This window comes from Dipodomys spectabilis, unplaced genomic scaffold (genome assembly GCF_019054845.1).
Source record: "Dipodomys spectabilis isolate Male_0828 unplaced genomic scaffold, ASM1905484v1 ptg000329l, whole genome shotgun sequence".
NCBI lineage: Eukaryota > Metazoa > Chordata > Mammalia > Rodentia > Heteromyidae > Dipodomys > Dipodomys spectabilis.
Window position 1 is genome coordinate 4,329,576 of NW_024871006.1, and position 25,717 is coordinate 4,355,292.

A 25,717-nucleotide genomic window follows, 5' to 3' on the forward strand; every position below is an offset into this window, starting at 1 on the left:
CTGGGTTCAATTCCTCAGCACCACATAAGCAAAAAAGAAAAAAGCCGGAAGTGGTGCTGTGGCTCAAGTGGTAGAGCGCTAGCCTTGAGCTAAGAGCTGAGGGACAGCGCCCAGGCCCAGAGTTCAGGCCCCACGACCGGACCCAAAAAAAAAAACCAAAAAAAAAAACAACAACAAGAATATCTGAGCAGGAAACCTGGGCAGGAAAATCTGAGAAATTCTTATCTCTAATTAACCACCAAAAAGCTCAAAGTGGAGCTGTGGCTCAAGTGGTAGAGCACTAGCCTTAAGCAAAAAAGTTGAGGGAAGCTGGGCACCAGTGGCTCATGCCTATAATCCTAGCGACTCAGGAGGCCAAGACCTGAAGATCACTGTTCAAAACCAGCCCAGGCAGGAAAGTCCTTGAGACTCTTATCTCCAGTAAACCACCAGAAAATTGGAAAGGGTGCAGTGGCTCAAGTGGTAGAGCACTGCCTTGAGCTAACGAGCTCAGGGATAGCGCCCAGGCCCAGATTTCAAGCCCCATGACCAATAACAACAACAAAAAAGACAGTATTGGATCTAGCTGGGTGCTAGTGGCTCATGCCTCTAATCCTAGCTACTCAGGAGGCTGAGATATGAGGATCATGGTTCAAAGCCAGCCAGGGCAGGAAAGTCTGTGAGACTAATCTCCAATGAACCATCAGAAAACTAGAAGTGGTGCTGTGGCTCAAGTGGTAGAGCTCTTGCCTTGAGCTGAAGAACTGAGGGACAGAGTCCAGACCCAGAGTTCAAGGCCCATGACCAACAAAAAACAAACAAACACCTAAAGGGTATAGGGTGGTAGTGGCTTACATCAGTAATCCCAGCTCCTCAGGAGGCTGAGATCTGAGTATCTTGATTTGAAGCCATGCAGGGCAGACAGATTTCCAACTAACCTTAGCCAAAGTCTGGAAGTAGAGATGTGATTCAAGTTGTACAGTGCCAGTCTTATGTTCAAAGCCAGCCCAGGCAGGAAAATCCTTGAGACTCTTATCTCCAATAAACCACCAGAAAACTGGAAGTGGTGTTGTGGCTCAAGTGGTAGAGGGCTTACCTTGACCTGAAGAGCTAAGGGACAGCAACAGACAAACAAACAAACAAACAAAACAAAAAACTGAGGGACAGTGCCCAAGTCCGAAATTCAATTTCTGGAACTGGCACAAAACAAGAAAGAAAGAAAGTGTGTGGGGGGAAGGGAGGGAGGGAGGAAGGAAGGAAAAGAAATGAAATAAATAAATTGTAAAATATTAAATTGCAATCAAGTACAAAGTTTATACCCTCAAGTTTCTCTTTCATCTAACAGAGTTCATATGGATTCTTAAGCTATCTTTGAGTATTGCTGGAGTACTGAATACTGAATTCTTCCATTTTACAGGAAATCTGGAGGCAGAATGGTTCAAATGGTTCCTAGAGCTGATAATTATTATATATATGTATATTTATAATAATTATTATTTTTTTTGTGGTCCTGGGGCTTGAACTCTGGCCTACACTCTGTCCCTGAGCCTCTCTCTGCTCAGTGCTAGAGCTCTATTGCTGGAGCCAGGGTGTCTCTTCTGGCTTTTTCTTTTTTGGGGTCTGGTCGTGGGGCCTGAACTCTGGGTGCTGTCCCTCAGGTCTTCAGCTCAAGGCTAGCGCTCTACCACTTGAGCCACAGCGCCACTTCCGGCTTTTTTTTTCTTTTTGCTTATGTGGTGCTGAGGAATTGAACCCAGGGCCTCATGCATGCAAGGCAAGCGCTCTACCACTGAGCTACCTTCCCAGCCCTCTTCTTTTTGCTTTTTCTGAGCAATTTATTAGAGATAGGACTTTCACAGACTTTTCCTGCCTGGGCTGGTTTCAAATTGTGATCCTCAGTTCTCAGCCTCTCCTGAGTAGCTAGGACTACAAGTGTGAGCTACCACTGCCCAGCAAGGTTTGTTGACTTATTGATGATAATAACTTATTATTTCCTCCTCCTCCTCTTTCTCTTCCTCCTCTTCTTCTTCCTCATTTGCATCTGTGTGTGCATGTTGATACTGGGGGGCTTGAACTCAGGGCCTGGGCACTGTCCTTTAGCTCTTTTGCTCAAAGGTATTACTATGACTTGAACCACAGCTTCACTTCCAGCTTTTTGTTGGTTAAATGGAAATAAGAGTCTCACAGGGCTTGGAAGGTGGCTCAGTGGTAAAGCGCTTGCCTTGCATGTATGAGGCCCTGAGTTCAATTCCTCAGCACCACATAAGTAAAAAGAAAAAAGCCGGAAGTGGCCCTGTGGTTCAAGTGGTAGAGCGCTAGCCTTGAGCTGAAGACCTCAGGGACATCATCCAGGCCCAGAGTTCAGGCCCCACGACTGGAACCCCCCCTAAAAAAAAAAAAAAAAAAGCTAGGGCACAAAGTCTGTGAGACTTTTTTTTTTTTGGTCCGGTCGTGGGGCCTGAACTCTGGGCCTGGGTGCTGTCCCTCAGCTCTTCAGCTCAAGGCTCATGCTCTGCCACTTGAGCCACAGCGCCACTTCCGGCTTTTTTCTGTTTTCTTATGTGGTGCTGAGGAATCGAGCCGGGGCCTCATGCATGCAAGGCAAGTGCTCTACCACTGAGCCACCTTCCCAGCCCCCCCTGGCTAGCTTTGAACCATGATGATCCTCAGCCTTCAGAGTAACTAGGATTGCAGGGTGAGCCTTATTGGTACCTAATACCTAGTAATGATGATGCTGGAGATCATCCTGTGTGTGTGTGTCTGTTTGTGTGTGTGTACTGGTCTGGGCCTTAAATTCAGGGATGGCCTAGGGACTGTACCTTTTATTGGTGCTAATATTTTGTACAGAACTTGCCATGGAATTACTATGCCTGCAGAGTCCTTCCGTGAGTTATTCAGCCTCCACAGTGGTATGACAAATTCAAGTTTCTCTAAATCTACCAATGCCCCATTCCAACAACTCTGTCCACAAGATTCAAGCAGGGAACTGGAAGAGAGGCTCCATGACTATGGCTAATTAGAGGTCCTCTTTTCTTATTTTTCCTTTTTTCTTTTTTTTTTTTTGGGGGGGGGGGTGTCCGGTGGTAAGGCCTGAACTCTGGGTCTGGGTGCTGTCCCTCAGCTCTTCAGCTCAAGGCTAGCGCTCTACCACTTCAGCCACAGCGCCACTTTCAGCTTTTTTCTTTTCCTTATGTGGTGCTGAGGAATAGAACCCAGGGCCTCATGCATGCAAGGCAAGCGCTCAACCACTGAGCCACCTTCCCAGCCCTCCTTTTTTCTTTTTTGTTGCTTGTGGGGCTTGAACTCTGGGCTTGGGCACTGTCCCAAGCTCTTCAGCTCAATCAAGGTGTCCACGGCTCTATCACTTGAACCACAGCACCACTTCCGGTTTTTCTTTTTTTTTTTTGATTGTTCATTGGACTTTTCCACCTGGGTTGGCTTCAGCTTCCTGAGTAACGATTACAGGACTGAGCCCTGGAAGCCCAGCTGGAGGTCTTCTTTGTGAAGGATTATACTCTTGGAAAAGTTGAATTTGGCTGCTGGATCTCAAAGGGTGTAGCCCTACCAGACAACAACTTCCTGAGAGAGCTTGTTAGAAATGCAAATACCGGGCCCTACCCTAGACTTAATGGAATTTGAAACTCTGGGGACTAGGCTCAAGAATTTGTGATTTAGAGTTAGCACTCTAGATAATTTTGAAGGTTTTTTTTTTTTTTTTTTTTTTTTTTGTGCCAGTCCTGGGGTTTGAACTCAGGGCCTGGGTGCTATCCCTGAGCTGTTTTTTGCTTGAGCCATAACTCTACTTCCAGCTTTTCTTGTAGTTAACTGAAGCTAAGAGTCTCTTGAACATCGCTGCCCAAGCTAGTTTTGAACTGAGATCCATAGATCTCAGCCTCCTGAGTAGTTAGGATTACAGGCGTGAGCTACCTGGGCCCATCCAGCAATTCTGAAGTTTAGGGAGAGTGTGAGCAACAGGACTGGAGTAGTTTTTCAGACTACGATGGTTTGTCACATTTAGAATTGTATTCCTCAGTTTGTTTTTTTTCTTTTAGCTGTTGTTTGGTCTATATCTGGATTTGAACCTTGGCTTGCTTGGCTGGTATTCCACCACTTGAGTCACACTTTCAAAAAAAAAAAATAAAAAAATTAATGAGAGACATTTTAGCAGGGTGGGTCATGCCTGTAATCAATCCTAGCTACTCAGAATCAATGTTCAAAGCCAGCCCAGCCCAGACAGGCAAGTCTGTGAGAATTTTTTTTTTTTGCCAGTCCTGAGGCTTGAACTCAGGGCCAGGCACTTTCCTTGAACTGCTTTTTGCTCAAGGCTAGCACTCAACCACTTTAGACATAGTACCACTTCTGGCTTTTTCTATGTTTGTGGTACTGAGAGGAATTGAACCCAGGGCTTCACGCATGCTAGGCAAGCGCTCCACCACTAGGCCACATTCCCAGCACCCCCCCCCCCATAAATTTAATATTCATTTACAGTTTTGTTGGGTGTAATAGTGCATACCTATAATACCAACACTTAGGAGGCTGAGGCCAAATAATCAGATTCTAGGACAGGGCTGGGAATGTGGCTTAGGGTAGAGTTCTTACCTGGCACGAATGAAATGAAGCCCTGAGTTCCATTCCTCAGCACCACATAAAGAGTCGGAAGTGGTGCTGTGGCTCAAGTGGTAGCGTGCTAGCCCAAGCAAAAGAAATTCAGAGACAGTGCCCAGGCCCTGAGTTCACACACACACCCCATATATCTAGGACAGCTGGGACTGCATAGGAAGACCAAATCTAAAACCAAAACAAGCTAAAAGGGTTGTTTGTTTGGCCTTACAGAACGTTTCTATTTACGTGCTATTTGTTACTTAAAAAATTAAATTCTCTGAACAGCTCTTATTTTTCCACGCAGTCGGCCAGGGATTCCCTAATTCGAGTGCTTTGTTCTGTTTTTGCCAGGAGAGATTACAGAACCATCATTTATGCTTAGTGAACCAAGCCCAGCTGTCTGGATTTCACAACCACACCACCGCCTGTGTTTCCAGTGTTTGGGGGCGGGAGTGATGCACACACAAACACTAGTGCGGTCCGGGTGCAACCACAGCAAGCCAAACACCAGAAAGGGGTAGATCGACATGAGGACAGTGCAGGATCTACCGAGGCCGAGGCTCGGCTGACCCCCCGCTAGAGGCAGCGCCTCCGACGGCGCAGGCGCAGGCGCACAGCCCCGGCCCGGCCCGCCGCACTCCCTCCGGGAGTGTCTGAGGCCTTTTTCCTGAGTGGCGCGGGGCTGTCCTCAGCACCGCCTGATCGGATGAAAAAGTTCCTGCAAGCACCGATGGCTCCAGAAGCTGTGTTCCCCCTGGCGTGTGTCTGGGCTAGGAAGGAGACTGGTCTCCGAGGTCGCAGAGGAGCGGTGCTGGCGCAGATGAGAGGCCTCTGCAGTGCGGTGTAAGGTTGGGTCTGCAGGCGCTGCAGAAGGCGCCCTGGCGGGGTCCTCTCTCGCAGCTGACTCTGAGCGGGAACCCCGACTCCGGAGCCTCTGTAGCCCCGCGAGGTCTAGATTTTTCGGGGCGCGGCGCTATGGAGGAGCTTGACGGCGAGCCCACCATCACCGTAAGTGCGCCCCGAACGGACTGGATGCTCTGTCCGAGTTCAAGGACCGCGCGTGCTTCTCACTGCGGGTGCGCCGCTCCCAGCCGGCCGCGTGTGCGCCGCTGTCAGCTCAGGCCGGAGCGGGGGGGGGGGGGGTGGGGAGGGCGGGGAGGGGGGGTGGGGAGGGCGGGGAGGGGGGGTGGGGAGGGCGGGGGAGGGGGGCCTTGCTGCCCAGGCCCGGAGTGCGGCTGCGGGGCCGTGGCCGCCCGGTCTCCGCTCCTGTGTGCACTCGCAGGTCCCGGCCCCGGAAGCCCCACTCCATCGCGCCCCTGCCTTGGCTCCCTGCGCCCCTCGTTTCTCCTCTAGAACCTTAGAATGGGCTCGGACTAAGAAAAATGTCCCTCCCCTCCCTGCTGAACTAAGAGCCGCCCGCTGCACCGTCAGCCTGACATCGGTCTTGGTGCAGTCTGGAGGTGTGTCAGAGCCACTTGCTCCATCCGAGACTTCCTACTCGGTGGCTCTGTATTTAACCCCTCCTCCCCCGTCTTCCTCTCTACGGTGCCACTGGATTTCCCGGGCTTTAGTTGGGCTTTATCTGCCTTTAGGCCTTCATCTATCACTCTGGCTCTCGGGAATGTCCTCTTCGCTTTTATATTCTTGTTTTTCAAATGTCTTTCCTGACCTCCTCAGTAAGTCAAATAATTTCCCATAAGTTACTTTCCCTCGTGTGTGTGTGTGTGTGTGTGTGTGTGTGTGTGTTGGGCGATTTTAGAAAGTGGAAATACCTCCAGTTTTAAATTAGAGTTATCAGATTATAAAGCAGTGATAAAACAAAAAAGCGAAAAGGAAGTTACTGTCAAAGCTTACTAGGCAAAAATGACACGTGAGACCTTAAAAGCTGAGAATGTGGCTTAGTGGTAGAGTGCTTGCCTAGCATGCATGAAGCCTTGGGTTCGATTCCTCAATATAACATACACAGAAAAAGCTGGAAGTGGTTAATGGTGCTGTGGTTCAAGTGGTAGAGTGCTAGTCTTGAGCAAAAGAAGCTTAAGGACAGGGCCCTGAGTTCAAACCTCAGGACTGGCACACACACACAAAAAAGCAGTTAGTGGGGGTTATCTCCTACGAGGCTCACTTATTGTAAAATGTTAATATTAGGTAATTAAAAGTGAATTGCTTTTCCCTACTCTAACCTTGGAAAAAGGACAAACTATTAGATATGCCTGATGTTAATAGTTTAAATGGTGCCAGGCCTCTGTCCTTTAGCTTTTTCACTTGAGCCACAGCTCCACTTGATTTTTTTTTTTTTTGGTGGTTAATTGGAGGTAAGAGTCTCATAGGACTCAGATCTTAGCCTCCTTGTAGCCAGGATTACAAGTCTGAGCCATCTTGAAGTCAGGTTTGTTTGTTTTTCAGAAACTTATAATATTAGAATCACTACTATCACTTTATCCAGCCACAAGTCATCTCACTTTAACTTTTTCTACTTATGTAAGAATGTTGATTGGATTGGCTGGGAATGTGACATAGTGGTACAGTGCTTGGTTAGCATGCATGAAGCCCTGGGTTTGATGCCTCAGTACTGCATAGACAGAAAAAGCCAGGGCCTCGTGCATGCAAGGCAAGCACTCTACAGTGAGCCACCTTCCCAACCCCACCTCTTTTATTTTTATCTATCTCCTTTTTATTTTTTTCTTCTTTATTCTCTCTCTCTATATATATATATTTCTCTCTTTTGTAAGTTGTGGGGCTTGAACTCTGGGCCTGGATGCTGTTCCTCCCCTCTTCAGCTCAAGGCTATCCTGTTACCTCTTGAGCCACAGCGCCACTTATAGCTTTTTCTGCTTATGTGGTGCTGAGGAATTGAACCCAGGGCTTCATGCATGCAAGGCAAGTACTCTACCACTAAGCCACCTTCCCGGCCCCTGATCCCCCTTTTTCTTTTCTTTTTTTTGTTGGCCATGGGGCCTGAACTCTGGGCTTGGGCGCTGTCCTTCAGCTCTTCAGCTCAAGGCTAGCACTCTACCACTTGAGCCACAGCATCACTTCCGGCTTTTTCTGCTTATATGGTGCTGAGGAATCAAACCCAGGGTCTCATGCATGCGAGGCAAGCACTCTACCACTGAGCCATCTTCCAGGCCCCCCTCCCTTTTGTTAAACATAGATCATTAAATTCTTTTTTTTTTTTTTGCTGGTCGTGGGGCCTGAACTTTGAGCCTGGGCACTGTTCCTCAGCTCTTCAGCTCAAGGCTAGTGCTTTACCACTTGAGCCACAACGTCACTTCCAGCTTTTTCTGCTTATGTGGTGCTGAGGAATTGAACCCAGGGCCTCATGCATGCAAGGCAAACACTCTACCACTAAGCCACCTTCCCGGCCCCTGATCCCCCTTTTTCTTTTTTTTTGTTGGTCATGGGGCCTGAACTCTGGGCTTGGGCGCTGTCCTTCAGCTCTTCAGCTCAAGGCTAGCACTCTACCACTTGAGCCACAGCATCACTTCCGGCTTTTTCTACTTATGTGGTGCTGAGGAATGGAACCCAGGGTCTCATGCATGCGAGGCAAGCACTCTACCACTGAGCCACCTTCCCAGCCCCTAGATCATTAAATTCTAATGTAATAATTGTTTGTTTGTTTTTTTTTTTTGGGTCCGGTCGTGCGGCCTGAACTCTGGGCCTGGGCGCTGTCCCTCAGCTCTTCAGCTCAAGGCTAGCACTCTACTCCTTGAGCCACAGCGCCACTTCCGGCTTTTTTTTTAATGTGGTGCTGAGGAATCGAACCCAGGGCCTCAGGCATGCAAGGCAAGTTTTCTACCACTGAGCCACCTTCCCAGCCCTCTAATGTAATAATTGTTTAGGGCATAGTTTTCCTTTTCATCAACATGAGAAGTGGCAGGCTGAGATTAGATGCCCATTGAAGCTTGCTTGATTATCCAGGGTTTTTGAGTGTACCAGCAGGCTCAGTAGTCTCAGCTACATGAATGCATGCATGCACACAATCACCCACATGTAGATTAGGCTCTTTTTTGACCACCTACTGGAGTTTGAACTAAGTGGCTCACTCTTACTCTGGTACTTGAGACTCTTCCTTAGCCCTAGACTAGCACCACCTTCATCACTGTTGATTTCTAGGATGCTATTTGCAAATTGATGGAAATGAAAAGCCTTTAGTTGTAAGAACACTTTCTTTTCTTTTTTTCTTTCTTTCTTTTCTTTTTTTTTTTTGTGTGTGTGTGTGTGTGTTGGTCCTGGGGCTTGAACTCCGGGTCTAGATGCTGTCCGTGAGCTTTTTTGCTCAAAACTGGGGCTCTACCATTTGAGCCACAGCTACACTTCCTTGTTGTGGTGGTTTTTGTTTTTGCAGAGCCTTGCACATGCTAGGCAGGTGGTCTTCTAATGAGCTAAATCACCAATCCCTATTTCCAGCTTTTCTGGTGGTTAATTGGCAATAAGAGTCTCCTGGACTTGGGCTGGGAAGGTGGCTCAGTGGTAGAGCGCTTGCCTTGCGTGCATGAGGCCCTGGTTTCAATTCCTCAGCACCACATAAGCAGAAAAAAAAAAAAAACCCCGAAGAGTCTCCTGGACTTTGCTGCACCCATCTCAGCCTCCTGAGTAGCTAGAATTACAGGGGTAAGCCACTACTGCCCTGTTAGTAATAATATGTTCTGTGTCTTATCTTTTACTAGTTGATTCCAGGTATGAATTCTAAGAAGAAGCAAATGTGTTTTGACTGGGGTCCTGGGGAAATGCTGGTGTGTGAAACCACCTTCGACAAAAAAGGTAGTTCTTTTTCCCCAAGATTATCTATTTGACACATTTGATTGTTCTTTATTCTCTCAGATTTCATTTGGCTTTGGCACAGATAATTGAATTTACTGGGCTGGGAAGGTGGCTCAGTGGTAGAGTGCCTGCCTCGCATGCATGAGGCCCTGGGTTCAATCCCTTAGTACCACATAAGCAGAAAAAGCCAAAAGTGGTGCTGCAGCTCAAGTGGTAGAGCACTAGCCTTGAGCAGAAGAGCTGAGGGACAGCGCCCAGGCCCAGAGTTCAGGCCCCACGACCGACCCCCCCCCAAAAAAAAAAAAAAATTGAATTTACTTTGTAACTTTTTTTTTTTGCTAGTCCTGGGGCTTGAACTCAGGGCCTGGGCACACTCCCTTAGCTTCTTTTGCTCAAGGCTAGCACTCTTACTATTTGAGCCACAACACCACTTCTGGCTTTTTTTTTTTTTTTTTTTTGTCGGTCGTGGGGCTTGAACTCTGGGCCTGGGCGCTGTCCCTCAGCTCTTCAGCTCAAGGCGAGCGCTCTACCACTTGAGCTACAGCGCCACTTCCGGTTTTCTGTTGGTTTATTGGAGATAAGAGTCTCACGGTCTCTCCTGCCCGGGCTGGCTTTGAACCGCGATCCTCAGATCTCAGCCTCCTGAGTAGCTAGGATTACAGGCGTGAGCCACCAGCGCCCGGCTTGGCTTTTTTTTTTTTTTTTTTAATGCTTATGTGGTACTGAGGAATTGAACCCAGAGCCTAATGCATGCTAGGCAAACACTACCATTAGGCCACCTTTCCAGTCCTACTTTGTAACGTTTTTATTTTTGAAACTTTGTTTTAGAACTACGCAGCTTTATGTAATTATCACTTGCAAGATGTTGAGTCCTGGAAAAAAAAAAACTGACAAGTCTTCTTGGTGTTAAAACAATTTGCTTTTTAAATCTTTTTAAAATATCAGACTGGGGACAGGTGTCAGTGGCTTATACCTGTAGTCCTAACTGCTCAGGAGTCCGAGATCTAAGGATTGAGGTTTCCAGCCAGCCCGGGCAGACAAATTCAAGAGACTCTTTTTTTTTTTTTTTTTTTTGGGTCCAGTCGTGGGGCCTGAACTGTGGGCCTGGGCGCTATCCTTCAGCTCTTCAGCTCAAGGCTAGCGCTCTACCACTTGAGCCACAGCGCCACTTCTGGCTTTTTTCTTTTTGCTTATGTGGTGCTGAGGAATTGAACCCAGGGCCTCAGGCATACAAGGCAAGCGCTCTACCACTGAGCTACCTTCCCAGCCCTCAAGAGACTCTTGTATCCAGTTAACTACCAAAAAGCCAGAAGTAGACTTGTGGCTCATGTGGTATAGTGTTATCCTGGCCGGGGCTCAGAGGTTCTCTGGAGGCAGAACTGTGCAGGAGGCAGCGACAGGACCAGACTCACGGCTCATCCTGTACAGGCTAAGCACTGGAACCGTAGTTCTGCTTCCTGCTTTTTTGGTGATTAGTTGGAGATAGAGTCTCCTGGAATTTCCTGCCTGGGCTGACTTTGAATTGTGATCCTCAAGTCTTGGCTTCCTGATTATGTAGGGTTATAGGCTTGAGCCACTGGTGTTCCAGTGCTGTCACCCCCCCCCCCCCCCCCCCCCCCCCGCCCCGCTCCCGCTTAAGTTCTTTCTTTTTTTTGGTCCGGTCGTGGGGCCTGAACTCTGGGCATGGGCACTGTCCCTTAGCTCTTCAGCTCAAGGCTAGTGCTCTACCACTTGGGCCACAGCGCTACTTCCGGCTTTTTTCTTTTTTGCTTCTTCAATGCCAGTCATTAAACCGAGCCCTGAGAGTGCTAGATGCAGTCCCTTATTGTAAAACTTTGCAGATCCTGTCACCTTTTTTTTTTTGGGTCCGGTCGTGGGGCCTGAACTCTGGGCCTGGGCACTGTCCCTCAGCTCTTCAGCTCAAGGCGAGCGCTCTACCATTTGAGCCACAGCGCCACTTCCGTTTTTTTGTTTTTTGCTTATGTGGTGCTGGGGAATCGAACCCAGGGCCTTAGGCATGAAAGGCAAGCGCTCTACCACTGAGCTACCTTCCCAGCCCCTGCTCTGATTTCATTTATAAAAACTAATGTTTTAGTCAGGCTTGGTGACAGATGCTTGTAATCCTAGCACTTAGGAGGAAGGAATATCCAGAGATGAAGGCAAACATGTAGAATTTAATACCTCTGAGGGCTTGCATAGTGAGTTCCAGATTGGTCTAGGTTATTTACCAAAACCCTGTCTCAGCCAAGGGTTGGAGCTGCAGCTCAGTGGTAGAGTACTTTCCCAGCATTCACAAGGCTCTGGGTTTGATTTGTACTACCACTCAAACAGAAAGAGCTGGCTTGCTAATGCTTTTGTTGTCTTATTTTTTCTTTCTTTTGGTCTTTCATAGCTTTTTTTTCCTCCAGAGCTGAGGACCAAACTCAGGGCCTTGTACTCGCCAGGCAGGCGCTCTTCCACTGAGCTAAATCCCCAGCCCCTTGCTAATGCTTTTATCATTAAATAGGTTTAAAGTTGAGAATGGCTTCTCTTTTGGGGTAATTTTCTTTATTTTTCTTCTTTGTTTCAGAAAAATCAGAAACAGTGCCAAACTGCCCCTTTATCCATATTGTTCGGAAAGATGTAGATGTTTACTCTCAAATTTTGAGAAAACTCTTCAATGAATCACATGGAATCTTTGTGGGACTCCAGAGAATTGAAGAAGAATTGACTGGAAAATCTAGGAAAGCTCAGTAAGTAGGCTATTGAAAGATGCTGACGTCCAAAACAATTATGAAAAGCTCAATGAAAGTCATGCTTTATTGTTTACTTTATTGTTACTACATTTTATTTTGGCCAGTCCTGAGGTTGAACTCAGTGCTTGGGCTCTGTCCTTGAGCCTCTCTGCACTCAAGACTAGCACTCTACCATTTGAGCCACAGCACCACTTCTGGCTTTTTCTGTTTATATGGTACTGAGGAATTGAACCCAGGGTTTTATGCATGCTAGGCAAGTACTCTACCAGTAAGCCACATTCCTAGCCCAACTTTTGGCTTTTTCTGAGTAGTTTATTAGAGATAAGTCTCTCACAGACTTTCCTGCCCAGGCTGGCTTCAAACCACAATCCTCAGAGCTCAGCCTCCTGAGTAGTTAGGATTAAAGGTGTGAGCCACCAATGCCAGCCTTCATTTTCTAAATGTAGTAGCTACTAGTAGATTTCATCAACAAGTAACATCAGCATGGACTCAGGAGTGCTTTAGCCCATCGTTTGTATTACGTTTCAGTTTTTGTTGTTTGGGTGATTTCAGCTCCGCAATGCGCCACTTCAAGTTGACTTCCATCTCTCTTTTCAGCAAATTCCTATCTTTTTTGAGTGCTTTCTTTCTGGAACCACAGAATGTTCTGGACTCATCTTATCTGTCATTTCAATTTTATAGATTGGTTCGTGTGAGTAAAAACTACCGATCAGTCATTAGAGCATGTATGGAAGAAATGCACCAGGTGGCAAGTAAGGATTTTGTGTGTGTACTTGATGCTACTTGGAAGTATTTATCTGATTATAAATACTGTGAAGTAAAAATCTTGACATTCCAATCCCAAATTCTTGGTTTCTAATTGTAACACAATCCTTTTTTTTTTGACGGGGGAGGTCAGTCTTGGGCTTGAACTCCTATGTTCCAAGTTTGAATATATTCAGTTGCTTTACTCATTGATATGTATGAAGCTAAAGGCCCAAATTAAGGTGGTGAAAATTACCTTTCCAGTTCTTTAACATTGGCAATTTAAGGTCATTATAACCATGAGCCACATGGGTTCCCTAGTGTTTGATAGTGTCTTCTGTAACATGATTTCTTTGCTAGAGGCATTAATTAATTAATTTTTTTTATGCCAGTACTGGGGCTTCAACTGAGACCTGGGTTGTTGCTGTTCCTTAGCTTTTTTTTTTTTTTTTTGGGTCCATTCATGAGGCCTGAACTCTGGGCCTGGGCACTGTCCCTCAGCTCTTCAGCTCAAGGCTAGTGCTCTACCACTTGAGTCACAGCGCCACTTCCAGCTTTTTTCTTTTTGCTTATGTGGTGCTGAGGAATCAAACCCAGGGCCTCAGGCATGCAAGGCTAGTGCTCTTACCACTTGAGCCATAGTTCTGCTTCTGGTTTTTTGGCAGTTAAGTTGGAATCTCACCACTTTCCTGTGTTGGCTTTGAACCAGGATTCCCAAATCTCAGACTCTTGAGTAACTAAGATTTAAGTGTTAGTTATCAGTGCTTGGCAGTTGAGAGCCTTGATTTGTCACTGCTTTACATCAAATGAATATGAACCACTAAAGCTAAATCTAGCTGTGCACAGAGCGTTCACATCTATAATTGTAGCTACTTGGGAGGCTGAGATTAGAGAGTGGCAGGTTGAGGCTGGTCTTGGCAAAACTTTTGAAAAGTCTCATCCAAAACAAAGCTGTGTGTATTGGCAATTGTCTGAATCCCTGTTACTCAGGAACTATACAAAGGAGTTTTGTGGTCTGTGTTGTCTTGTGCCAAAAGTAAAACCCTGTTTGGGCAAAAAACCCAAAACCAAACCAAAAAAAAATGGGCTGAGACATAGCTTAAGTGGTAAAAGCACCTGCTTCCAAGCACTAGGCCCTGAGCTCAGACCACAGTATGGCAAAAACAAAAAACTTGGACTGAAAGCAGAAAGACAAACCTCAGAGCGGTGTATATGAAGCTGTAATGAGACTAAACATTTCATTTCCATTCACTTACATGTTTTGTGTTTTGCTAGTTGCTGCTAAAGATCCAGCCAGTGGCCACCGGTATAGCAGTCAGGTAAAGGAAACTGCCCTTGAAATGAGGAGGAAGTAATGAGTGTCCTGTTTCTGTTCAATAAAGCATTGGTTTTCCCTTGTAAGTTAGAATGATGTCTACATGCAGAGTTGGTAAAGGAAGAGCTGTATATTCTTCAGAGCAGAGTCCAGGTTTAATTTAGTGTTTTTTGTTTTTTTTTTGTCAGTAGTGGGGCCTGAACTCTGGGCCTGGGCGCTGTCCCTCAGCTCTTCAGCTCAAGGCTAGCACTCTACCACTTGAGCCACTTCCAGCTTTTTCTGTTTATGTGGTGCTGAGGAGTCAAACTCAGCGCCTCATGCATGTGAGACAAGCACTCTACCATTGAGCCACCTTCCTAGCCCTAATTTTTTATTTTTTGCTGGGCACTATCCCTGAGCTTCTTTTGCTCAAGGCTAGCACTCTACCGCTTGAGCTACAGCACCACTTCTGGCTTTTTCGGTGTACGTGGTTCTGAGAAATTGAACCCAGGGCTTCATGCATGCTAGGCAAGCACTCTCTCACTAAGCCACACTCCCAACCCCGCAGGAGTGTTTTGAATGGCCATTTATTAATGGCCATTTGTCCTCAGGTAGTCACAATTTAGGGTTTGCAAACCCAGAGTAGTAATCTTCAAGTCACAACCCAGTGGGAAGCCACTTGAGGGTGGAGTTTTTCATCTAAAGAATGAGTATAAAATTACTTCTTTTTGTTGTTAGTACCCAAGGAGTTCAAGCCCAGGACTGACTAACAACAACTTGGCTTGGTCACTGTCCCTGAGATTTTTTTCACTCAAAGCTAGTACTCTACTACTTTGAGCCACAGTGCTACTTCCAGTTTTCTGGTGGTTAGTTAGAGATAAGAGTCTTACAGACTTTCCTGCCTGGGCTGGCTTTGAACCAGATCCTCAGATTGCAGCCTCCTTAGTGGCTAGGATTATAGCTATGAGGCACCGATGCCTGGCTAAAATTATAATTTTTTTTTTTTTGGTCCGGTCATGGGGCCTGAACTCTGGGCCTGAGCGCTGTCCCTCAGCTCTTCAGCTCAAGGCTAGCGCTCTACCACTTGAGCCACAGCGCCCGGCTTTTTTCTTTTTGCTTATGTGGTGCTGGGGAATCGAACCCAGGGCCTCAGGCATGCAAGGCAAGCGCTCTACCACTGAGCCACCTTCCCACCCCTCTTTTTTTTTTTTTTGTCGGTCATGGGGCTTGAACTCTGGGCCTGGGCTCTGTCCCTGTGCTCTTCAGCTCAAGGGGAGCGCTCTACCGCTTGAGCCACAGCACCACTTCCGGTTTTCTGGTGGTTTATTGTAGATAAGATTCTCACGGACTTTCTCGGCTGGGCTGGCTTTGAACTGCAATCCTCAGATCTCATCCTCCTGAGTAGCTAGGATTACAGGCATGAGGCACTGGCGCCCGGCTAAAATTATAATTTTTACACTCACCATGTAAAATTTTCTTCTGGGCTTCCCTGTGAGAAATTCTACCAAAGGAACACTAGTTCCTTAAAGGTTACTGATTCAAGCCCTGCTTTATTCCTTTGCTTCAAGAATAGATCTCAGTAATATTTGTAGTTGAAACCTGTCTCCATTTCTTCCTAGGTCTCCATTTTGTCTGCAATGGAACTTATTTGGAATCTGTGTGAGATTCTTTTTATTGAAGTAGCTCCAGGTGAGTCTAGTGTAGCCCCAGGTAACCCCCAAGTAATTCTGTCACAATATCAAAGAAAGACCCTGTCATCTTTTTCCATTTTTGACTTTGGTACATCTTTAGGAAGATTTTGCTACGATGATGCAGTGCTTTTTTTTTTTTTCTCCCTGTCTGTCGGAGCCAGAACTCTGAGCCTGGGTTCTGTCCCTGAGTTCTTCAGCTCAAGGCTAGTGCTCTATCACTTGAGCCATGGTGCCTCTTCCAGCTTTTTCTGCTTATGTGGTGCTGAGGAATGGAACCTAGGGCCTCGTGCATGCAAGGCAAGCACTCTACCACTGAGCCAAACAATCCCAGGAATAGTGTCTAGGCCCTGAATTCAAGCCCCAGATCAGCAAAAACAAACATTCAAAAAAATTATAAGGAAAAAAACCCCATTTTGTTATGTTCCTTCTCCAGTAGATTTTGAGGGGATGGATACATAGACATTCGCCATTGCTCATGTATCCCTAGACAATATCAGTTCTTACATGGTCATTCCTTATACAGCCAGTATATATTCATAGACATTGTAGCTGTGATGGGAGTGTGAGAGTGGGGTGAGGTCTGAGTCCGCATTCAGTCCTTTCTAGGATTCAGTGAAAGAGGTGGTCGCCTGACATGGAGGGAGGGGGTTCAGTACGCGTCCTATCTGCATCGTCCAGCATCACGTGTTCCATTTAAATGATACAGCCCCTCCTACATCTTGTCTTCTGGTTTTTTTTTGTTTTTTTTTGCTGGTTGTGGGCCTGAACTCTGGGCCTGGGCGCTGTCCCTCAGCTCTTCAGCTCAAGGTTAGCTCTGTACCACTTGAGCCACAGCGCCACTTCGGCTTTTTCTGCTTATGTGGTGCTGAAGAATTGAACCCAGGGCCTCATGCATGCAAGGCAAGCGCTCTACCACTGAGCCACCTTCCCAGCCCAGCACACTCTGTCTGTAACTTGGTAAAATGGCAGCTGCCACACTTGAAGCCAAGCTATTTGTGTGTGACATAACTCTCTCTGCAGCTGGCCCTCTTCTTCTTCACCTCCTTGACTGGGTTCGACTCCATGTGTGTGAGGTGGACACGTTGTCGGCAGATGTTTTGGGCAGCGAGAATCCGAGCAAACATGAGAGCTTCTGGAACTTGGTAATAGTCCTCTGCAGACTCTTCCATGCACTTTGTAGTCTGTTGTCCCAGTGCTCTGGGAACTCGGGGGGAGGTATGCAATTGGACGCCAGGCCTGCATGTCCTTCCTGGCTCTTAGAGTCCAGGATCATGGAAACGCTGGTCCAGCTCTTCCTCTCTGTTCCAAAGTAGTTGAAAACTAATCTAGCACAGAAGAAGACTGCTTTGTACACTTTCCAATAAAAAACTTGAAATTTGAAGTAGGGCACTGGTGGCTCACATCTGTAATCTGAGCTACCCAGGAGGCTGATGAGTTCTAGGGATTGTGGTTTGAGGCCAACCTGGATAGAAAAGCCCTTGAGAGACTCTTTAATAGGCCACTAACAAGTCAGAAAAACAAGCAAAAAAACTTAGGGACAGTGTCCAGGCCCCGAGTTCAAGCCCTAGGACCAGCATACACAAAAAGAAATTGGATTTGTTGTAGATAAAAGGAAGAAAAGACATGAGTATAAAATTGATGGCTAAGGGCTGGGAAGGTGGCTCAGTGGTGGAGTGCTTACCTTGCATGCATGAGGCCCTGGGTTCCATTCCTCAGCACCACATAAGAAGAAAAAGCTGGAAGTGGCGCTGTTGCTGAAGTGGTAGATCACTAGTCTTGAGCTGAAGAATTCAGGGGCAGCGCCCAGGCCCAGAATTCAGGTTCCACGATTGACAAAAAAATAAATAAATAAAATAAAATCGATGGCTAGGGCCTAAGGGCTGGTTGCCACCTATACTGAAACTCCAGTTAGATGAGCAGGGTCTGGATACTGAAACTGTAGTTAGATAAGCAGGGTCTGGGGGTCCTTCTGGAAGAGGAGCAAGATGTTGCTCTTCCCAGGGGTGACTGTAAAACTTGGCCTCCCGCCATTCCTAATGGTCCCTCATCTCCTTGCAGGTGACCATCTTGGTGCTGCAGGGCCGGCTGGATGAGGCCCGACAGATGCTGTCCAAAGAGGCTGACGCTAACCCCCCCTCTGCAGGCATGTGCCGCATCCTAGGGGAACTGATGAGGACAATGCCCGTTCTCAGTGTATGTGGGAGCTCCTGGTTGGCTGGGTCGTGTCATGGGAGATGAGGCTCCATGACGCGGAAACATTCAGGTTTGGTGATGCCTCGCGGTATGTCTTTCCCCTTAGCCTGGCAATACCCAGACACTGACGGAGCTGGAGCTGAAGTGGCAGCACTGGTGTGAGGAGTGTGAGCGGCACCTGCAGGATGGCACGTTCGCTGCCAATCCCCATCTAGAGTGTCTCTGCAAGGTCTGGGGAGCAGCCGGGTTGGGTCTGGTTGGGCTGCCCCCGGGAGTAGGGGGAGGGGGGTCGGGGGTGGGGTGGGGAGGGCCTGGTATCCTAGATAGTCGGGGGGGGGGGGGGGGGGGGGAGCTGGCTCCTCCTGTGCCAGAGCTGTCAGTTGATTTTCTGGGAAGGAGAAGAGAGTTGTCACCTGTAGGTGAAACCTCCGACCCCAGCCAAGCTGTGAGTCCTAGGGCAGCAGCTCCCTGCATTCCAGAGCTCAGGGAATGCCTCTCTAGATCATGCTGGGGGATGAGGCCACCTTGCTGGAGCAGAAGGAGCTGCTGAGTAACTGGTATCACTTCCTGGTGACCCGCCTGCTCTACTCCCACCCCACGGTGAAACCCATCGACCTGCACTTCTATGCCCAGGTGAGTGAACTGCATTGGTGGGGGCTGACTTCTCTGTGGGTGGCCTCCAGGAACTGAATATCCCTAGGAACAGGTAGGCTCTGTCCTTCAACCTTTTTTGAAGGAACCCCTCACCACTCTCCAGGGTTCCCCATACAGCAGCCCTGCTGCCCTCTGTGTCTGCTTGCGTCCTGGGGATTGAGTGGGGCCATCACTTTCCACAGTCCAGCCTGGACATGTTTCTGGGAGGGGAGAGCAGCTCAGAGCCCTTGGACAACATTTTGATGGCAGCCTTCGAGTTTGATATCCACCAAGTGATCAAGGAGTGCAGGTAGGACCCCTCCCTCGAACTGTTGTAACCACTCACGGTCTCAGGTATGACACAACAATGTGCGATCACTAACACCACCGATTCTTGCCTTCCTCCTCAAGAGCTGCCTTAGTCCATTTTGTTCTGTATAACTGAATAGCTGAGACTGGTTAAGTTATATAGAAGAGAAATTATTTTCTCACAGTCTGGATGTTAGGAAGTGTAAGATCAATGGCTATAGCTGGGCACTGGTGGCTCACACCTGTAATCCTAGCTACTCAGGAGCCTGAAATCTGAGGATCTCGGTTCAGTCAACCCAGATAGGAAAGTCTATGAGACTCTTTTTTTCTTTTGGTTGGCCGTGGGGCTTGAACTCTGGGCCTGGGCGCTGTCCCTCAGCTCTTCAGCTCAAGGCGAGCGCTCTACCACTTGAGCTATAGCGCCACTTCCGGTTTTCTGGTGGTTTATTGGAGATAGGAGTCTCACGGTCTCTCCTGCACTGGCTTTGAACCGGGATCCTCAGATCTCAGCCTCCTGAGTAGCTAGGATTACAGGCGTGAGCCACCAGCGCCTGGCACTGTGAGACTCTTATCTCCAGTTAACCACTAGAAGTGGAGTTGTGGCTCAAAATAGTAGAGCACTAGCTTTGAGCAAAAGAGCTCAGGGATAGCACCCAGGCCCTGAGTTCAAGCACCATAACTAGCCAAAAAAGTTAATGGCTGAGTTAGGTGCTGGTAGTACACACCTATAATCTTAATTACTCAGGAGGCTAAAATCTAGAGGACCACAATTTTAAACTTAACTGCATGGGTTATCTTGAAATGGATTTCAGACTTCTGCTAGCTAGGATTGTGTGAACCACTCATGCTGGGCTTTGTTTTGACTTTTTTTTTTTTTGCCAGTCCTGGAGCTTGAACTTAGAGCCTGTGCCCAGTCCCTGAGCTTCTTTTGCTTAAGGCTAGCATTCTACCACTTGAGCCACAGTGCCACTTCTGGCTTGTTCTGTGTATGTGGTACTGAGGAATTGAACCCAGGGCTTCATGCATGCTAGTCAAGCATTTTACCACTAAGCCACATTCCCAACCCAAATGTTCTGTGAGTGTGTGTGTCTGTCTGTCTGTGTGTTTCAGAGAGAGAGAAAGAGAGAGAGAGAATATCTTAGGGCTTGAAATCAGGGCCTGGGAGCTGTCCTTGAGCTTTTTCTGCTCAATATTGGTGCTCTACCATGTGAGCCACAGCTGCACGTCTTGTTTTTTGGTGGTTAATAGAAGAATCTCAGGAAACTTTCCTGCCTGGGCCAGCTTTGAATAGCAATTCTCAGATCTTGGCCTCCTGAGTAGCTAGGACTATAGGCATGAGCTACCAGCACCCAGACTTGCTTAGATTTTCTGACAATAGCTCTCCTAACAGCTGAGAAGTGATATCACTTCTTTTTCAAACATAGGACTTGTGTTGTGGGCTTCCTACTGAAGCCCAGCTCATATGGGATTTGCTTTCTCCCTGATTTCCTTGTCTTGGTGTCTGATTTTATAGCATTGCTCTGAGCAATTGGTGGTTCGTGGCTCACTTGACAGACCTGCTGGATCACTGTAAACTCCTCCAGTCACACAACCTCTAGTAAGTGAGCTAGACGCCTGGCACTGACCCTCTTCCTACCACCAACAGGGGTAGGCTGGGCCAAATGCCTGAGAGCTTGGGCTGTGGAAGGGCCAGAATGGAGCACGTCCAAAGTCTTGGTTTTGTGTTTATTGCAGCTTTGGTTCCAACATGAGAGAGTTTCTCCTGCTGGAATATGCCTCGGGACTCTTTGCTCACCACAGGTAGGGGGCCCCGTTGCAGCTTGACGGTTTGCTGTTGTCTGCTTTCCTGATGGCCTCAGAGAGATCAGTGGGGAGGAGCCCCAGGGATTGCCAACCCCTCACATCTGCCTCCGTCCTCTGCAGCCTATGGCAGCTGGCGGTGGATTACTTTGACTACTGCCCTGAGCTGGGGCGAGTTTCCTTGGAGCTCCACATTGAGAGGATCCCCCTCAACACAGAGCAGAAAGCCCTCAAGGTACTTCGGATTTGTGAGCAGCGGCAGATGACTGAACAAGGTAGGGTGACCGTGCGCCCTGCTGGCCTCCGGGCCCTGAGCTGTGCCACTACGGTGCCAGCTTCCTCAGCCACATTCAAAGAGGCAGAGCCGTAGCTGCCACGATAGAAGACCTTTAGTAGGGAGGGACAGATGATTGAGAGGTCTTTGGGGACCCTTAGAAAATGGGGAATTTTCCTTTTTATTAAGACAAGCTGAGAGCTTGTGGCTCACGCCTGTAATCCTAGCTACTCAGGAAGCTGAGATCTGAGGATCACGGTTCAAAACCAGCCTGGGCAGGAAAGTCTGTGGGACTCTTTTCTCCAGTTAACCACCAGAAAATGGCACTGTGGCTCAAAGTGGTAGAATGCTAGCATTGAGCCAAAGAGCTCAGTGACAGCATCCAGGCCTGACTGACTTCAACCCTCATGACCAAAAAAAAAAGAGACTGGGGCTGGGAAGGTGGCTCAGTGGTAGAGTGCTTGCCTTGCATGCATGAGCCCTGGGTTCGATTCCTCAGCACCACATAAGCAGAAAAAGCCGGAAGTGGCGCTGTGGCTCAAGTGGTAGAGCGCTAGCCTTGAGCTGAAGAGCTGAGGGACAGCGCCCAGGCCCAGAGTTCAAGCCCCACAACCAACCAACCAAAAAAAAAAAAAAACAACCAGACTGACCTACTGCTCTCATGAAGTTTCCTGTCCAGTAGCTTGCTGCTGCCAGCTAAGCCTGACTCTGGAGAAGCAGAACACGAGGCATAACGCTTGTGCCTTTGCACCAATTGTGAGGAATAAAAGCCTGCCTGTCCATTACATGCTTATTATGACCATTTCTGAAAAAGCCCAGGGTGTTCCTGACCCAAAGGAACTTGGACTTTTAAGCTTCTGGACACAAAACGAAGGGACTAACAAGTGGGGAGAAACTTTTTCAAAATGAATTAATTTTTATTTTTTAAACTTAAAGTAGTTGTACAAAGGGTATTCCAATTTAACATGTCCGTAAGTGTTTGGCGCTTTTATTTATTATTTTTGTCAGTTGTGGGGTTTGAATTTAGGGCCTGGGTTCTTTTGCTCAAGGCCAGTGCTCTTACCACTTTGAGCCACAGTGCCCCAATTTTCTGGTGATGAATTGGAGATATAAGAATCTCACAGACTTTTCTGCCTAGGCTGGCTTTGAATTGTGATCCTTAGATCTCAGCCTCCTGAATAGCTAGAATTGCAGGAGTGAGCTACCAACACTCAGTATTGGTGCTGATTTTTTTTTTTTTTTTTTGCCAGTCCTGGGGCTTGAACTCAGAGCCTGGTACTGTCCCTGAGTTTCTTTTTGCTCAAGGCTAGTATTCTACCACTTGAGCCACAGCACGACTTCTGGCTTTCTCTGTTTATATGGTGCTGAGGAATCAAACGCAGGGCTTCATGCATGCCAGGCAAGCACTCTCACTAAGCCACATTCCCTCCCAGCCCTCCATGCTTTTTTTTTTTGCTCAGTAGTGGGGTTTGAACTCAGCCTGGGCACTATCCCTGAGCTCTTCATCTCAAGGTTAGTGCTTTACCACTTGAACCACAGCGCCACTTCTGGCTTTCTGGTGGTTTATTGGAGATAAGTGTCTCACACTATTTCCTGCCCTTTCTTGCCTGGGCTGTCTGAATGGGGATCCTCAGATTTCAGCCTTCTGAGTAGCTAGGATGACATGCGTGAGCCACCAACACCTGGCCCATGAGACTCTTATCTCTAATTAACCACCAGAAAACTGAAAGTGGTGCTGTGGCTCAAGTGGTAGAGTGTTCGCTTTGAGCTGAAAAGCTGAGGGACAGTGCCCAGGCCCAGAGTTCAAGCCCCACAACTAACAAAAAAATAAAAAATAAATCCAGAAGTTTCCCTTTTCTGCAGCCTGTTCCTATTTTGGGTCCATGCAGAAGTTTGAGGCTGTAGTTGAGGCTATAGTAAAGGCTCTGCCTGTGCCATCAGGTGCCACAATGGATTGATTCAATGGTGAAGGCCTTTCTTTGCCTCTTTTCCTTACAAAGTGCGCAGCATCTGCAAGATCTTAGCCATGAAGGCTGTTCGCAATAATCGCCTGGGCTCTGCACTCTCCTGGAGCGTCCGTGCCAAAGATGCTGCCTTTGCCACACTCGTGTCAGACAGGTAGGCGCAGCTGCTGCTGGCTCTCAAGGAGTGTTTGGGAGTTTGGAAGTTGAGGTCTGATCTCTGGAATGGGCCCTGCAGGTTCCTCAAGGATTACTGTGAGCGAGGCTGCTTTTCTGACTTGGACCTCATTGACAACCTAGGGCCAGCCATGATGCTGAGTGATAGACTGACATTTCTGGGTGAGTCTTTGTTCTTTCCCAGGGCATGGGGAGATAGTTGTCATTCTAGACATAAGGGAAAAGTTTCACATATATAAGGAATTGGGATTGCCCATATATATATTTCTAGATTGGCCAGTCATTTACCTTTGCTTCATTCATTATTTTGCCTTCATCCCTTTGCTTCATTGATCATTCTTGTGTGAACAGTTTGAGAGTAAGGTGGGGTCTTGTTCCCCTTCATAAGTGCGGCAATGTGTATGTTAGTGCATAGAATAGTTAACAAAACACATGGATTCATCATTGATATTGTACATTCATCTAGTCTGCATTTTGTCAGTTGTCCCAATGATGTCCTGTGTCCAGGATCAGAAATTTAGTTGGTATTTCTCAGTGCCTTTGTCCCTGTGAGTTTTTTCTTTTTTTTTTTGTTGGGCATGGGGCTTGAACTCTGGGCTTGAGCACTGTCCCTCAGCTTTTCAGCTCAAGGTAAGCGCTCTACCACTTGAACCACAGCACCACTTCCGGTTTTCTGGTCGCTTATTGGAGATGAGAGTCGTCTCATGGCCTTTCCTGCCCCGGCTGGCTTTGAACTGTGATCCTTAGATCTCAACCTCCTTGGTCGTTAGGATTACAGGAGTGAGCCACCGGTGCCTGGTCACTTCCAGCTTTTTGCTGTTTAATTAGAGATAAGGCTCAGATTTGTCTGTGCAGGCTGGCTTCGGATCTGAACTCACAGGTATCAACCTCCTGAGCAGCTAGGGTTATAGTATGATGGGTGCTTGGTGGCTGTTACTTATTTTGAAGCTGACAGATCTAAGATTTGGCTCCTCAGAGCCTGTGTTTTGAGCATTTTGGAGCTTGGAGATGTGTGGAAATGATCTCGCTGCTCTGTGGAGTGGCTGGAGCAGGCCCTCCACCGTTAGGGACAGGGTAGCCTTTGTTGGTGTCACCTGGAGGCCAGGAATGTGTTGGTGACTTCGGGCTCCCTTCTTGTCATAGGAAAGTACCGGGAGTTCCACCGGCTGTATGGGGAGAAGCGGTTTGGTGACGCTGCTTCTCTTCTGCTCTCTCTCATGACTTCTCAAATTGCACCTCGCTCCTTCTGGATGACTCTGCTTACAGACGCCCTGCCCCTTTTGGAACAGAAACAGGTAAGGATTGAATAAGCCCACAGTTGTTTTCTCCGCTCCCCCTTGTAGTTCCGACAGCTTAGCTCTGTAGCTGATGTACATTTCTTCCAAAGTAGCTGTGGTTGCACATGAGTATTCCTAGTTCCACATGGCAAATCCAGTATTCATACCAGCAACTTGAATCGATGCTGTATCCATAGTAGCAGCCCAGGGCCTGACTAGAGGGCTGATGTGAGACTCAGAAGCCATTCTGTTCTGTGTGGGCTTCTTGTACAACCCAAGGGCAAGACCACCTGTGGACCATTCTTGGACTAGCAGAGATCTTCAGGTTGGGCGGCAGCCAATCAAAGAAGCCTCTCTCTCCTAGGTGATTTTTTCAGCAGAACAGACTTACGAGCTGATGCGATGTCTGGAGGATTTGACTTCAGGGAAGTTGGAGTGTGCAGAGTTTGATGCTCATCGACTCCAGGTAACTTTTAACTTCTGGGGCTGGGAAGGTGGCTCAGTGGTAGAGCGTTTGCCTTGCATGCATGAGGCCCTGGGTTCAATTCTTCAGCACCTCATAAGCAGAAAAAGCTGGAAGTGGTGCTGTGGCTCAAGTGTTAGAGGGCTAACCTTGAGCTGAAGAGCTGAGGGACAGTGTGAGTTCAGGCCCACAACCGACAAAAAAAAAAAAAAAAAAAACCCAAAAAACTTTTAACTTCTGGGTAGATGGTGCCATGGTGAAGATGGGGAAGTCTCCCTGTTTTGGGCTTTTACTCCTCCCCCTCCACCCTGAGAACACTAGCTCCTTACAAACTCATGTTTGCTTTCTGGAACATGCTGGCTTTTGGACAGGGGATGATTGTTCAGTTCAGTGCCAGTGTCCTGGGCATACTGCTCCTGTACTGAGACTTGGTTAAGGGCATGACAAGAATGCCGCCTGCATGCCTCATTCTGGCCCTCTGCTTTGCAGGATGACGACATAGAGACCACCAAGGTGGAGATGCTGAGACTGGCTCTTGCCCGGAACCTTGCCCGGGCAATTGTGAGAGAAGGCTCATTAGAAGGCTCCTGATGAGCTGCAGCCACGTGGCAATGTATATAGATTTTTAAAATAAATGTGCTTTTGTGAATTAAAGGCGTTTTTAATCCATCTGTTCTGAAGGTGAGGTGGTAACAATGTAATTTCTTATGTTTTGCTTTGAGGCTGGTCTTGTTATACTGGCCCAAGCCACCTTCCTGCCCCCAAGTAGCTGTGTACCCTATGCATCTGGCTTAAGGATTAGCCATACCCAGAGTTTAGAATGG

The 25,717-nt window shown here is 47.6% G+C and overlaps 1 protein-coding gene across 1 annotated transcript; it reads left to right on the plus strand.

Moving 5' to 3' along the window:
* Positions 1-5,471: 5,471 nt before the first annotated feature.
* Nup85 (nucleoporin 85) lies at positions 5,472-25,547 on the plus strand. Its single transcript, XM_042665470.1, has 19 exons — positions 5,472-5,589; positions 9,249-9,342; positions 11,912-12,074; positions 12,759-12,829; positions 14,097-14,140; positions 15,735-15,804; positions 16,827-16,948; positions 17,865-17,999; positions 18,106-18,228; positions 18,501-18,632; positions 18,836-18,942; positions 20,455-20,538; positions 20,676-20,741; positions 20,865-21,016; positions 23,016-23,133; positions 23,215-23,315; positions 24,297-24,448; positions 24,795-24,896; positions 25,383-25,547. The coding sequence occupies exons 1-19, from the start codon at positions 5,557-5,559 to the stop codon at positions 25,482-25,484; spliced, it is 1,971 nt and encodes a 656-aa protein (XP_042521404.1). The 5' UTR covers positions 5,472-5,556; the 3' UTR covers positions 25,485-25,547.
* The last annotated feature ends 170 nt before the right edge of the window (positions 25,548-25,717 follow it).

What these genes read in the sequence shown, in the direction of transcription:
- Nup85 (XM_042665470.1), top strand. Translation starts at nt 5,557, where the DNA reads ATGGAGGAGCTTGACGGCGAGCCCACCATCACC. An exon ending in CAAGTGATCAAGGAGTGCAG is followed by an intron (nt 18,943 to 20,454) that starts GTAGGACCCCTC and finishes CTGATTTTATAG; the next exon opens with CATTGCTCTGAGCAATTGGT. An exon ending in CTCCAGTCACACAACCTCTA is followed by an intron (nt 20,539 to 20,675) that starts GTAAGTGAGCTA and finishes TGTTTATTGCAG; the next exon opens with CTTTGGTTCCAACATGAGAG.